This window comes from Stenella coeruleoalba, assembly GCF_951394435.1.
Source record: "Stenella coeruleoalba genome assembly, chromosome: 3".
NCBI classification, from domain to species: Eukaryota; Metazoa; Chordata; class Mammalia; order Artiodactyla; family Delphinidae; genus Stenella; species Stenella coeruleoalba.
Window position 1 is genome coordinate 113,706,515 of NC_137148.1, and position 15,697 is coordinate 113,722,211.

The 15,697-nt window shown below is 39.1% G+C and overlaps 2 protein-coding genes across 6 annotated transcripts in view; one reads left to right on the forward strand and one right to left on the reverse strand.

The window, feature by feature from the left end:
* Nucleotides 1-10,727, forward strand: part of LOC307183726 (uncharacterized protein) — a 675,341-nt gene extending 664,614 nt beyond the window's left edge. Inside the window, exon 21 of the mRNA XM_079916659.1 lies at nucleotides 5,689-10,727. The gene's annotated coding sequence lies outside the window, so the exon portion shown is untranslated. The remainder of the gene's footprint in view (nucleotides 1-5,688) is intronic.
* SPOCK1 (SPARC (osteonectin), cwcv and kazal like domains proteoglycan 1) overlaps nucleotides 1-15,697 on the reverse strand; it is a 552,024-nt gene that overhangs the window by 5,309 nt on the left and 531,018 nt on the right. For all 5 annotated transcript variants that reach the window (XM_079916655.1, XM_079916653.1, XM_079916654.1 and 2 more), the window contains 2 exons: nucleotides 12,171-12,392; nucleotides 7,734-7,796 (listed from right to left, as the gene is read on the reverse strand). In XM_079916655.1, coding sequence (XP_079772781.1) covers nucleotides 7,734-7,796; nucleotides 12,171-12,392 — 285 coding nt within the window. The remainder of the gene's footprint in view (nucleotides 1-7,733; nucleotides 7,797-12,170; nucleotides 12,393-15,697) is intronic.

Genomic DNA, 15,697 nt, shown 5'->3' on the forward strand with positions numbered 1-15,697 from the left:
GATTAGTGAGGCTGAGCACCTTTTCATGTACCTGTTGACCATCTGAATATCTTCTTTGGAAAAAATGTCTATTCAGTTCCTTTGTCCATTTGTCAAATTGAATTATTTGTGGAATTCTTTGTTTTGTTTTTGCTATTGAGTTGTATGAGTTCTTTACATATATTGATATTAACCCCTATCTGATATATGGTTTGGAAATATTTCTTCTCATTCCATAGGTTGTCTTTTCGTTTTTTTGATTGTTTTGCTGCACAGAAGCTTTTAAGTTTGATGTAGTCCCACATATTTTTGATCTTGTTGCTTGTGTTTTAGGTGTCATATGCAAAAACTCACTGCCAAGGCCCATGTCAAGAGCTTTCTTCCTATGTGTTTTTCTAGCAGTTTTATTGTTTCCAGTCTTACATTTAGGTCTTTGATCAATTTCAAGTTAATTTTTGTGAGTGGTGTAAGGTAGGGGTCTAGTTTCATTCTTTTACATGTGAATATCCAATTTTCCCAGCACCATTTATTGAAGAGACTGTCTTTTGGATATATTAGTTGATTGTATATGTATGGGTTTATTTCTGGGCTCTCAATTATGTTCTGTTACTCTATGTGTCTATTTTTATGCCAGTACAACCTTGTTTGTTGACTATAGCTTTATAATACAGCTGGAAATCAGGAAGTGTTCTTCTTTGTTCTTTCTTAGAGTTGCTTTGGCTATTTGGGGGTTTTGTGGTTTCATATAAATTTTAGGATTGTGTTTCTATTTCTGTAAAAATGCTACTGGGATCTTTATAGAAATTGCTTTGAATCTATACACGACTTTGGGTAGTATAGACATTTTAACAATATTAATTCTTCTAATCCATGAATATGGGATTCCTTTCATCAATGTCTTGACAGTTTTCAGCATAGAGATCTTTCACCTCCTTGGTTAAATTGTATCATCTGCAAACAAAGAAAATTTTACATCTTCCTTTCCTTTAATGTGCTGCTAGAGAATTTTTGCATCTATATTCATCTGGGATATTGGCTTGTAGTTTTCTTGTAGTGTTTTTTTCTGACTTTAGTATCAAGGTAATGCTGGCTTCATAAAATGAGTTTGGGAGTGTTCCCTCCTCTGAAGTTTTTTGGGAAGAGTTGGAGAAGGATTGGTGTTAAGTCTTCTTTAAATATTCGGTCAAATTCACCAGTGAAGCTGTCTGCTCTTGGTCTTTGCTTTCGTGGGAGATTTTTGATTATTGATTCAATCTCCTCACTCGTAACCGGTCTGTTCAGATTTTCTATTCCTTCCTGATTCAATAACATTAATACTTGAGATAATCATAGGATTTTTTATCCTTTATATGCTTTTAATGAGTGGCACAATTTTTTAAAATATATCTTTGCTTTCCTGGAATAAATACTACTTGGTCATGATATATTGGATTCAATTTTCGGGTCCTTTTGCATCTATGTTACTAAGTGATAGAGGCATATAGTTTTGTTTCTTCAATTTCTGTATCCAAGCAACTCATTTGTAAAGTGATTCAGGTATTTTTCTTTTTCTGTACTCCAGATGTTTTGTATAAAATGAGAATGATCTCTTCCATGGATTCACCCATAAAAATATTTTGGGCCTGGTGCCTATTTTAGGAGGTGACAGTAGGATTTTGATTTTGATTTAAAATTAATGTTTTTGTGGTTTTTTTTTAATCCTGTTGGGTCTTCTTTTTCTTCATGACCCATACTCATAGTATCCTTTTCAACTAGGTTTTTGTAATTGCTGTAAGTTGGTTTATAGCAATGGTTTCCAAAGTGTGGGCCCAGGACCAGCAGCTGCATCATCAGTGGGAAACAAACTGCTTGGAAAAGCAAGTTCTTGAGCCCACCTCAAACCTACTGACTTAAAGACTTTGAGAATGGGGCCCAGCAAACTATGCTTTAATAAACTCTCCAGGTGTTTCTGTAGTTCTCAAACTGTGAAGTTTGAGAACTACAGATTTATACTATTCATCTATATCTGAGGTTACAGCCCATTTTTAAATTCATGAGACTATTTGAGGCTTTCCCATTGTCAAAGTTTTGTCTATTTGATTTCTTTTTTTTTTTAGTCTTAACTGTGTTGTCCTTATAGCTTTTGGATTTGAAATTTTAGTTTTATTTATTTTTCCAGAAATGCATTTGAAGCTATGAATGTTCCTCTAAGTTTCATTTTAGTTGCTTCTCTGTTTTTGGCACATAGTGCTTTCATTTTCATTCAGGTCTAAATGTTTTGTAGTTTTACTTTATTTCATCTTTGACTAATTATTTAAAAAACAAAACCCAGACATATAAGTTTGTGTAACCTCATTTTTACTTCTGTTTGTATTGTGTTGTAGAGAATATCATCTATGATACTTTTTTGAGGTGTTTAGTTTTAGTTTTCTTTTGTGTAGTCCATGACAAATGTCATGTGTGTTTGAACAGACTGTCTATTCTATGCCTATGTACATATACAGGAATACATATATAAAAATGCTAATGGATAGGAATACATATATAAAATAGGAATACATATATAAAAATGCTAATGAAGTATGTTGTTCATTTCTTCTTTTGTATACTTGAACTGTAAGTTTTCAAGAAGAGGTATATTAGAGTCTCTGATTAGGCTATAGATATGACAACAACTCCTTGCAGCTCTGTTACTTTGTGTGTTCTTTTTTTAAAATTTTTATTTTATATTGGACTATGGTTGATTTACAATGTTGTGTTAGTTTCAGGTGTACAGCAGAGTGATTCAGTTATTCATATACATGTATCTATTCTTTTTCAAATTCTCTTCCCATTTATGTTATTACAGAATATTGAGCAGTGTTCCCTGTGCTACACAGCAGACCCTTGTTGGTTATCTATTTTAAATGTAGTAGTGTGTACATGTCCATCCCAAACTCCCAGTTTATCCCTCCCCACCTTCACCTTTCCCCTTTGGTAATCATAAGTTTTTCTATGTCTGTGAGTCTGCTTCTGTTTTGTAAATAAGTTCGTTTGTATCATTTTTTTCGGTTCTGCATATAAGCGATATATGGAAACAATGGAATATTACTCAGCCATTGAAAAGCAACATGGATGGACCTGGAGATTGTCATACTAAGTGAAGTCAGACAGAGAAAGACAAGTATCATATGATATTGCTTTATATTGCAGAATCCAAAAAAAAAACCTATACAAATGAACTTATTTAGAAAGCAAACAGACTCACAGAATTAGAGAATGAACTTATGGTTACCAGGGAGAGTGGGGGAGGGATAGACTGGGAGTTTGGGATTGACATGATCATATGGTTTTTATTCTTCACTTTGTTAGCATGGTGTATCACACTGAATGATTTGTGGATATTGAAAAATCCTTGTGTCCCTGGGATAAACTCCACTTTACCATGGCATATGATCCTTTTAATGTATTGCTGGATTCTGTTTGCTAGTATTTTGTTGAGGATTTTTGCATCTATACTCATCAGTGATATTGGCCTGTAATTTTCCTTTTTGTGGTATTTTTGTCTGGTTTTGGTATCTGGGTGACAGTAGCCTCATAGAATGAGTTTGGGAGTGTTCCTTCCTCTGCAATTTTTTAGAAGAGTTTGAGAAGGATGGGTGTTAGCTCTTCTCTAAATGTTTGATAGAATTCACCTGTGAAGCCATCTGGTCCTGGACTTTTGTTTGTTGGGAATTTTTTAATCACACTTTCAATTTCAGTGCTTGTGATTGGTCTGTTCATATTTTCTATCTCTTCCTGGTTCAGTCTTAGAAGGTTCCATTCTTTTTAAGATTTTGTCCATTTCTTCTAGGTTGTCCATTTTAGTGGCATATAATTGCTTGTAGTAGTCTCTTAGGATCCTTTGTATTTCTGTGGTGTCAGTTGTAACTTTTCCATTTCTAATTTTATTGATTTGCATCCTCTCCACTTTTTTCCTGATGAGTCAAAGGGTTTATCCATTTTGTTTATCTTCTCAAAGAACCAGCTTTTAGTTTTATTGATCTTTGCTATTGTTTTCTTTGTTTCTATTTCATTTATTTCTGCTCTGATCTTTATGATTTCTTTCCTTACTACTAACTTTGGGTTTTGTTTGTTCTTCTTTCTCTAGTTGCTTCAGGCGTAAGGTTAGGTTGTTCATTTGGGACTTTTCTTGCTTCCTGCGGTAAGATTGTATTGCTATAAACTTCCCTCTTAGAACTGCTTTTGCATCATCCTGTTTTCATTGTCATTTGTCTCTAGGTATTTTTGATTTCTTCAGTGATCCACTGGTTGTTTAGACTCCACATGTTTGTGCTGTTTTCCAGTGTTTGTTTATCTTATAGTTGATTTCTAATCTCACAGCACTGTGGTCAGAAAAGATGCTTGATATTGACTGCAATTTTCTTAACTTTACTAAGGCTTGCTTTGTGCCCCAAGATGTGATCAATCCTGGAGAATGTTCCATGTGCACTTGAAAAGACTGTGTATTCTGCTGCTTTTGGATGGAATGCTGTATAAATAGCATTTAAGGCCTGTGTTTCCTTATTGATTTTCTATCTAGATGATCTGTCCATTGATGAAAGTGGGGTGAAGTCCCCCACTATTATTGTGTCACTGTCAATTTCTCCTTTTATGTCTGTTAGTATTTGCCTTATATATTGAGTGCTCCTATGCTGGTTACATCTATAGTTACAATTGTTATAATGTTACATTTTGTTTTAAAGTTATGGGTATACCAATTGATGACATAACAACACAGTAAATGTAACATTTCAGCAAGATAATAATACCTCTTTCTCTTATAATAATACCTCTTTCTCTTAAGAATTGAAAACAAAGTATTTGCTCTTGTCAGATTTTCTCAGTCTCTGTCTCATAATAAATGAGTTTAGCCCAGTCACATTTATGGTGATTACAGATATGCGTGTTTTTATATCTACCACTGTATTTTGTATTTGCTGTCTTCCCCCTTTCCTGCTTTCTGTTGAAATGATCAAGTTTTCTTTATTCTATGGTTGTCTTCCATAGGTTTAAAAACTATATATTCTTTTTCCAATATTTTTACTGTTACCTTACAATATGCACTGAGAATCATATTTTCTTACTAAAATCTTAAGTTAATCTATATTTTCTTTTATTCCTGAATAAACCAGACACATTTTTATCACATTTTTCTCACCCCCCAACAGTCTGAAATTTTAATTCTACCTTGATATCAAAACATTTTTATAGTTCATATTTGTTTAGATTTAGCAGCATGCCTTATTTCTTTTCCACATTGTATCTCAATAATTCCTTCTGGTATTATTTGTCTTCTGCATATTAAAACCTTTAGTAAGTCTACGGTTAGTGAGCTTACTGAATCTGTGGTTTGAGAATATGTCTGTCATCACACTTGGATGATCACTGAGATAAATTTAACATCCTAGGTTCAAAGTGATTTCCTCTCAGCACTCTGAAGATAATATTTTCTCTTCTTAACACTCAACTGTAGGTACTCTTTATGACAGTTTTTCGTTTTCATTTTTCTTAGGGGGCGTGTGTGTGTGTGTTTGATGATTGTGTGCTCATCTACTGTGGGACAATTCTCAGTGTAACCTGAGTAGTAACATTAATCAGCCATGTGAAGATGGAGGTTTCTGCTTACCACTGGCTTCTACTGCCTAATTTTATTTATGATTTTTTGAGAGTGACTGTGTTTTTAAATTGACCTTTTATTTTATTTCATAGAACAGATCTGGAAAGAAGAGTGGCATGGCAGACAGTAACCTCAGATCCAGCTGATTCTAGCATCTGCTCACCAAGCTGTTCCAAGATGACCATGTTCTCAAAGGTCACAGCTAGGAAGTTGCCCCCAGAAAAATCCCTCCTAAGTGACAGGTAAGTCTGCTGGTGCTGCAGTTAGAAGTAGTGCCCATACTCTTAGTTGCCCAGCCAGTGCACAGCACCCCTGGTCTTCAGGGAACAGAAGGAAGGACAAAAAGAAAAAAGCAGATGCTTTCTTTTGAGAACAAGTAGAAAGGTGAGGAAATGCTGATCCTCCTCCTTGAGCTGCAGTTGGAAAACAAGAGCAGTTAATAGATGCCCCCCCGCAAAAAAAATATATATCCTGGCTTGAGGCCCCAGGTTGGTAGGAAGCAGGTGCTGCTCTATAAGGTAATAGAATTACCGTTTTTTTCTAAGTAGGCAGTAATTATAACTGACTGTAATTTGTTATTGCTTGTCTCTGCTAGGAATCTGAATGCCCCTGAATACACATGTGTTATATTAGGAGATTTCCTCCTGCAAAAAATAATTTGTAAGCAGATAAATGGTATTTTTATGAGTCGGCTGGAATAATATCCCTATGTGGGGAGATGTGGTAAAGTGAGCTTTAAAACTAGGTGGGATTCACAGTAGGAAAAAGATAGGCCTTTCATTCCTGTGAACTGGGGAAAATAAAAGATGAGACATTTTATCTGAGGCCACATACTTTAAAAATATCTCATTATCAATGAAGCAGTAAGAAGATATCCATGCATCCAGAAATAGCACTCTCTATTAGTTCTCTTAAGCACATCACTCAAACCCAAAATAACCTCGCACATGGAAGAATCAGATCATTGAGCACAAGTCCTTGCACTGGAGGAAAGCCCAATGGAAGAGAGATCCAGAAAGATGCTTTTATGTCTTCAACACTGGAGAAGAACCTACACTCAGGTCCAGATCACAACGACTTTGGAGTTCTTGGTGAGCTGAAAAGGGTGTTATCAGAAGTGGGAAGTCTAAGGCAAACCAGTGAAATAAGTAATTTTCAAAAGTAGAAGGAAGGAGATAAGATGCACTTTGAGTGGCACAAACATCAGATGAAGAGAAATGGCCAGAGTTCACAGACCAATCTGCAAAAAACTTGCCCGTTTCCTTCAAGAAAATAGCTAAATGGCAGGCTGTTTAGGGGGTGAACCTGCTTCTGAATGTTTAACAAGAATAATTCGTGTTGTAGCTGTCAGCTCTCTTTTTAAAAAGCAAGGGAAGCAGTGCAGGCTCTTTTTTGGGCAAACAAATGAGGTGTCTCTGATGTCTCAGCAATGGCCTGGTCTGCGTGCTGCAGAAAGGAAGGTATGGAGCTAAAGGGAACCTTCAACAGCCAGCATTTTTTACCTTGGCCACAGATTTGCACGTTAGGGAAAAAACACACCCGCACAACCCACTTGCTTCCACCTCAACATTTGGACAAAAGATAAGAGGAGAAACGTAGAGACAGGGTCCAGTGATCATGCACCTGAAACAGGAATGTGTTTAAGTGCACTCGAGTCCTTGGACCCTGTCTGATAAATTTAGAAGGGACTCAGCTCATCGTCCTCCTTGAATGGACAACTTGATCTGCAGAATGTAGGAAATTCTATAATTTATAGATCTTATCATTTTAACTTGGAAGGAACCCTTGAGAGCTCCGTTCAATGGCCATACCTGAAAGAAGGAAAAGCCAAGATCAAGGAGGGGTTAGCTCGATTTCAGCCCGGTGACCTGCCCACTGGTCATGGGCTGACCTTTGACGTCTCCTCCCGCTGATGGAGCACGCAGCGTTTCTCAGCCAGCTAACTGAGCCTCAGAGTATGTCCTGTGGACTACCGCCTAGTACCAGCTTCCTGGAAGAGCCCTGTCTCGGGTAATATGAGGCAGTTCTTTCACAAAACACTGGTCCCTAATTGAATAACCATGGCTGTGCTCAATATTACAAGAGACACGGATGGTTTAATTAGTTGTTTAAATGAGTGGCAAGGAATGGTGCTTACCCAACAGGCTTTTCCCCTTGTTCAACTTCTGAATCCTGTTCATTTCATTCTGGCAAGGGAGACCTAAAAATAATTTATGCAAGTCAGTTTCCAGATGGTAAGGGATATGATTGCTAAAGACTGGTTTCACTCTTGACACGAAATGGAGACAAGGACACACCTGGGAGTGGAATTACTTCATCTGCTGTTACTATGCAGCAAAACAAATTCAGGCCATTAGTGGCACTAATTTTAAAAAAACAACATTTTATACCACTAGGTACTTAAAATAGTATTTGGGGGCTACTTGCACTGTATAGGAATCTTTCTTCCCACCAACCATTCAAGCAAATACCAAGTGTCTAGTCAGTGATTTCATTATTTACTTCCTTATAGAAAGAAAAAAAAGTCTCTTATCAGCCAAGACTTCTACGAGCTGAGAACCAGGATAAAAGGTTACTAGTGGGTACGTGTGTTGAATCCACAGACTGGGACAAATACTTAATCTACCTCAGGTCTTACTGCAGGATAGAAAGACGATTAGAATGGCTACCTCCGACCTCATGGCTCACTACCCCAGGAAAGTAAAACACAGGCCTCAAGGGACAACTATGAAGATACAGAAGAGATCCAGAGGGACAGAAGGGTGACACCTTAACTCTGGGCTTTGCCACCTCCTACGTAAGTACTTTGGGCCTGTCTCTTTCGCCCTCTCAGCCTCCAAGTCTTCAGTGATAAAACATGTGTTATTACAAACAAGCTCAAAACTGTCCATTCTCAAGGGAAGGGCTGATACAGTGGGAGCCACATGGCTAAAGTAGGGCATATGAAAGTGTGTGGTACCCTTTTGACTTCCACTCCATGCAAAAAGAAAGGCGACCTCACTAATCTTAATTTTACTATGACCGGCCTTTGCAGATGCTGTGGCTCTGCTATTTGCTCATGGTTCTCCAGCAAAGACCATGACATTTGGATTCTCAGAGCACTTACCCTACCTCTGTAAGTACAAGTGTGGAGTCTGCAGAAGGTACCTGAGTGCCTATTTACATCTGTTACCCTTCGGATTTCACAATGCCACCTGGTCTTGCTTCTCATTCCTTGAGAGAAACTATCAAGTACATGTTTTTGACTTCTGGGTTTAAGATGATTTCAGAGTACAGGAGAAAGATACCACCTGAAACCAGCAAAAAAGAGACCAAACTCCATCTTTCTTTGATGATTAAAAGTAGCATCTAGGGCTTGCATGGTGGTGCAGTGGTTGAGAGTCCACCTGCTGATGCAGGGGACACGGGTTCGTGCCCCGGTCTGGGAAGATGCCACATGCCACAGAGCGGCTAGGCCCGTGAGCCATGGCTGCTGAGCCTGTGCGTCCGGAGCCTGTGCTCTGCAACGTGAGAGGCCCGTGTACCGCAAAAAAAAAAAAAAAAAAGTAGCATCTAAAGCAAATAATGAACATTCACTGAATTCTCAGAATGCACCAGCTAATGTTTTAGAATTTTCTAATTAATTTAATCTTTACAGTCACCATATGAGGTAGGTACAAATGGAAATGCTCATCTCCTTATGAAGAAATACAGAGAAAAAAATCTTTAGGCATTTAGAAGACTGCTCCTGAAGGAGCATCACAATCATAAACACTCTGCCAGTTTACCAGGAAGCAAGTTTCTAATTGTCAGGCCCCTTTCTCAAACTGTCTTTAAAAAACTCTACTTATAAGTAAAACTGAATCAAGACTGAGACCTACTAAAAATGCTGCAAGAAAAGGAGAGGAACGAACAAGAACAAACTTCAGATGAAAAATTTGTAACAGAAAATGTATGCTGCTGAGAAGAAAATATTTACCAAAGATTCTAATGAAAAAAGACCATCTACAATGCACAGGTACAAAAGCTCAAGGATATAAATAACATAAAGAGGAAAATTAAGCCGTTAAAGAAAGGAAGGCTATATCTGAAGCAACAAAACTGATGTGAAACGTCCATGTGACTGATGAGAAGAGACTAAACACGTGGGACAAAAAAGTTTTAATTCTAGAGCTCAAAAGAGCATAACATGTCTCAGGAAAAAGTGATTGATGTAGCCTGAGCAAAACTAAAACATGTCCAAGGAAGTTCATAGCCGTGAAAGGTAAAGAATCCTTTTGGCTTCCAGGCAAAATGGTTACATCACCACCAAAAGGGAGAAAAATTAGTATGGGTTCACTCTTTCATTAACTACATCCAGGGCTAGGAGAATAACGTTAAAGTATCAAGAGAGCAAACTATGATTCCAGGAAGTTTATACTTAGCATCTTTGCTTCTGTATAAAGGAAATTTATATATTTTCAAACATTCAAAGACTAATTCCCATGAGAGCTTCTGAAAAAACTTCTAAAACTTGGCAATAAAGAAAAGAATGATCTCAGTCAGCACGAAGAGTTTAAAAGTGCTCTTTCAAAGCTTTATTGGGCCAAAGAGGTACCCAGATCCTTAATTGTAGAATATCTACAAATTAACCATAATAAAAATACAAACTATGAATACCTATGGCCTATAGCTAAAGGAGTGCTTTGGAGGAAAACTTTACCCTCAAGTACATACATTAAAAATATAGGAAATAATAAAGAAAGGTGAGGGTAAATAGAACTCCCAAAGTTGATTCTGGGTCAGGAAGGGAGGTGGTAGGAACTTTATCAAAAAAATAAAGGAACTAACTTAAGAAAATGGGAGAAGTACACAAAATAAGAAACAAAGAACGACAACAAATTATTTTGCTCAACTCCTCCTAGATGCCATTCTTTTCCATAGGTGGGTCCTGGCTCCCTCCCACAGTTGCTGAAAGGGCAGCCTATCTGGAGACATCGCATGTGGCCAGGGGCTCAGCTGTGTCTCGTGGTTAAGGCAGTTACTTCCCTCTCGGGGCCCTGGCATTACCCCTCCAGGTGAAGTATTAGCAATGAGGCTTCGCTTCATTCAGCCTCAACCTGGAGCTAAAGCCACATGACTTTGTATGAACTCAAGCCCAAAGCTATCATTAAGCTTAGCTGAACCACCACAAGCATTCCTATTGAAGTAAAAAGCATAGCTATTATGTAACATCGATTTGGAAGAACTAGCTGATGTGATTAGAAAGAAATGAGGTACAAAAATTGAAGAGAGAAAAAACTATCACTATTTGCAGATAATATGGGTGCACACCTGAAAAATTCAAGGAAACCAACCAGAATAACCATCATAAATAAAGTGAGGATTTAGTATGGTGGCCGGGAACAAATTTAATAGTGAAGCAATCACCAGTGAGGAAGTATAATGGGAAAAAATGGATTTTGTCTGTACTGGCAACAACAAACACAAGGGAAGTATAACATCTGTGAAAACAAAACTTGTAGCTTGCTGGTTAACAGACAAACCCTGTTCTAGGATAAAAGGGTTCAATATTATATAGCTGTCAACTCTCTAGATTAATCTAATTTTGCCTAATTCTAAAAAAAATTCCAGTAAGTTTTTTTTAATTGAATGAACTGATTATAAAATTCAAAGAGTTCAAACATATAGGACATATAACGATATTCTGAAAAAAGATTAATGGTAGGAGAGAGTGGTCCACTAAATAATAAAACATGTCAATTAGTAGGACAGAGCACCCAGGAATAGACAGATCTACATAGAGCATATAGGAGTTTTATATATGATTGATAGAGGAAGCATTTCAAACTAGTGGGAGAAAGATGGGTTAGTCAATTAATGACAAATGGGCAAGTGGACAACCATCTCAAGGGATCGGGACTGGGACCCTACTTGACTGCACACACACAAAAAACTAAAGGGATAAAAGATTTCAGTAAACAAACAAAACCCCACAAAGGTACTAAAGAAAACAAGAGAATTGCTTTACTATCTCACAGTGGGAAATGCCTTTCTAAGCTTAACGTAAGCCTTATGGCTTCTAAGAAGCCCCAAAATAAAAGATGGAGAAATTTAACTATCTTAAAAATTTCACCCTAGCGAAAACACACATAGTCAAATTTTGGGAAAAAAACTATTTGCAATACCTGTGATGAGACCAATTCTAATGTCTTAGTATAGAGAGAGTTCCTACTGAAACCAAACAGAAACACCTAAAAACCTAATCTGAAGAAAATGTACAAAAAACAAAGACATGAAGGATCTTACACTGACTTTGGGAATTATGTAGCAAAGGTTTCTACGCCCATCTTACAGATGGAAAAGCTGAGGCACAACAGTTAAAAGATTTTCCTAAAAGGAGGAGTGGAATAACACACTCCTTAATTATGCTCCTGGGTTTTCCCTACCATGCTGAAAGTGGAGGTCAATGAGGAGAAAAGAGCGTTTGCTTTATTCTCTAGCTGTGTCTTTCTGCTTGCTGATCCTTGTCTATCTCCCCAGGACATGATAGGGGGCCCTTCCCTGCACAGCATGGTGGCCCTGCCCTCTGGGCCCCACCTCCCTCCTGCCTTACCTCCAGGCTTCTGGAAGCAGTAGCACCACTCATTGTTAGAGAGCTTGCCATCCTTGAAGGAGTCACAGGAATTGAAGAGAGGCTTGATACAGGGCTCGTACTTATCCAGGTAGATGGCGTTGATCTCTGAGTGGTCAAGCAGGAGGTCATAGTTCATGTCCAACTTGTTGAACATCCAGCCCAGGGAGTCCTTGCAGATGGGAAGGATGCTGGTGTCAAACCCTGTAGAGGGAAGGACATGTCTCAGCTGCCCTGCTTGCTCCCCAGCTTTCTGCCCCCAAAGGAGCCCCAGGGCCCACCCTCTCCACCTCCTCCCCTGGTGCTTTCCCCCTCCACGGGTACAGTCTCAGCAGCCTTCCACCAGAACATGTGGTGGTGGTTGGTTGGTTTTTAAATGAAACAGTCTAAAATGTGCTAAGACAGAAGTCAGCATTTGAGGAGAGTATATTCTAAAGGGAATAAATCCCCAATCCTAAGTTATCTGTGATGTAAATAGGGATTTTCATTTACCAGACTTGCTTAAAACAGGGGATGCCTGAAAAAGGAAGAGTACAAACATGGTGAGTAAGAGGACTAACGGATAATACTGCAAACTATGCTTTTATATTGAGGGAAAAAAACTACTTGAAAAACCAAAACAAAAGAACTATCGTAAAAGGATGGCAGTGAGATGAAACTATGTGGTACAATCCAGAAGCAGTGATTATATCCCAAAGGACTGTTCAGTCCAAGCAGTCTGAACATTAATGGGAAAACAAGCCAGGGTACCTGCCTCTGTTCCCCATTTTTCTTTTCTGCAATCCCCTCAAGAGATACATGACATGGAATCATGTATGACTCAGAAAATTATTTCTTTTTATTTCCCGGGGTGCGGGGAGGAGGGTTGGTTTTCTTAGAGAAGTATTTGTTTCTACAGTGGAAACTGTATGCGCTCGAATAATAACACTTGGCCTAACACTCGGGATACTGAGTGTACTGTAGACAAGCCCCAGAGAAGGCATACCCCACATGTAAAACTCATCTTTCTTTCGGAATCAAAGCACCAGGCAATGTTAAATTATTCCATAATCTGGATTTCTAGGACTGGTTTTATTTTCCCCGGAAAATGATGAAGAGTTCACTTTTGTGTTACTGAAGGCACTCTTCTCAGCATTTTATGATGAATTATCTCACTGAATCCTTATAACAGCCCTAAGAGATGATGCTTTGTCCTCCCTATGGATTACAGAAAAGAAGCTCAAGATTTAAGTTACTTGCTCAAGGTCATACAATTGTGGGGCTGGAATTCAAGCCCAGGTGGCCCAACCCTCAGTCTACATTCTCAGTCCCTCCTCTCCCAGGACTGCCTCTGCTTCGCATGACACAGGAGCCTCCTACGCTGAGGACATCCAGCTGGCTTGGGCGCCAAGTTTAGGGATGAGCAATGCAAGGGCTGCCACAGTGACTGTCACTGAGGATCCTGATGGGATCGATTGACCCTCTAGGGTTCTAACCTACAGCCTGCTCATCAGGCTCTATGTGCCTCACCAGGAACCTCTGCTTAGTCAGCAGGATATAAGACAGAGCAAAGCGTGCCCACCCTTTAAAGTAGCATCTTTACAACAGGGTCTTGGCTGTCCAGACGCCAGTACAGGCACACAGGAAGTGCTCAACAGAAGAACTTGTTGAGAGGAGTTTTCTAGCTACTGCAAAGTTTAACTTACCCGTTCCAACATACAAAAATCTTTCCATTTTTAAATTTATACCTTTTGATATCTTAAAGCACATCTTAGAAAAGATCCTGATTTTCAAGAAGAGAGACTATGGAACATCATCTGGCCTCTTCTTTGACTGAAGGTCATGACTGAACAATCTCTGTGATGATGATGTCCTCAGGGGCGACTGAATAAAGCAAGATAATTGACTCTGACACTAAATGGCTCCACGCTTTTGTACAGAATATTTTATGTAGTATGCATCAATGTTGTAGGATATTACCATTTTAATACACAGGAAAGGGAAATTTTAATACTGCTGACTGACCACTGAAATAAGTGCCAAATTTGGGAGGCTCTAGAAAAGGGGCACCTGCATCTGGTATCCAAGGGAACAGAGCAGCTCTTCTGGCTGGCGCAGCGCTCATGGCACCTCTAGGGTTCTGTGGTTTTCCCCTTCAGAACTCCTGGACTGACAAAAACGTCTCTCCCTCCTGTGCCTCGTGGGCTAACCAAGTGTCATTCCTTTATATCCCTTGGCTCCAGTTGCTTCAGGACATCCAACCTAAAAACCTCTTCAGGGACTTGATTTGCCTGTGGCCAAGGGCAGGCCTTTTGCAGGCTCCCCGGGAGGCAGAAGGGGCCTCCCACGACTGGAGGCTGCGAGGAGCAGCTCTTTCACATCAATCTGCTCTTCATTGAAAGGTTGTTCAGAAAGCCCGGGGACTCAGCGGCTCCTGGAAGACCCCTGGGAAAAGCTTCTAGAGACTACCTGTGAATTAACTGTCCACAAACTCCCAGAGACTACCTGTGAATTAACTGTCCACAAACTCCCAAGGAAACCTTTGGCAGGGATGGAAAGAAAGACTCTTACATCCCCCTTCCCACAGATACTACAACCCCAGGACCCACTCTTTGGACACTTAGCATTTGCTTCCCAGAATCTACCTTTCCCTTAAGGTAAAAAAGTTCCAAACTGGTGAAAGAATTGTCCCCTAGGATCAACATTCTCTACTAGTATCTCCAGATGGCTATGAACAGCAAAGGATAAACCCGAAATTAAGAAGATCATTCTAATTTGGCCTGAAGACCAGATGCTGGTTAAACTCTGGTTCCCACCAATTACCAGTATCACTTCTTACCTACTTCGTTCAATCCAGGAGCATTACGTTCAGAAATCCTGTCCACACAAGTGTGGCAGCAGGGATGGGGTGAAATACTCTCTGCTTTAAATAACGTGTGTTTTTATATTTTGACAAATCAATATAAAAATCTCTACACAGAAGAGGCTGTGGCAAAGCTCCGCGCATCTCAACAACTGTATTGTTGACTAAGCCGTTCTGTGCCAATCGGCCACAGTGTGCAGGAGCTCTCCCCTAATGGCCTTTACGTTAAAGGCAGTGAGAGGCTCTGTTAAGGTACAAACAGGCAGACCTACTCTGAGTTTTCTCTCCAGCTTCTGGAGAGGCTCTGGGTATGGTCTCTGCCAGTTCAGTGATGGCGGAGGGAACACTTGTCTGGGAGTTTATCTATGGAAAACAAAATGCAATCTGATTAACGTCCATAGAGCTAAGTTATCAAAGATGTTTGCTACCGTGTTGCTTATAATAGCTGAACATTAGGAACAACTTCAAAGCTCCCAAATAAAGGTCTAATTACATAAATTATGTTGTATCTATACATTGAGGTTCTATATAGTGACTACAAGGCAGAATACTACTCAACAGCCTAGAAAGATAGTGTATTGCTGGATGATAAAAGAAGGCCATAAGACAGTCTGTAAAGCGTGTGTGTGTGTGTGTGTGTGTATACATACACACACAGACATAAATA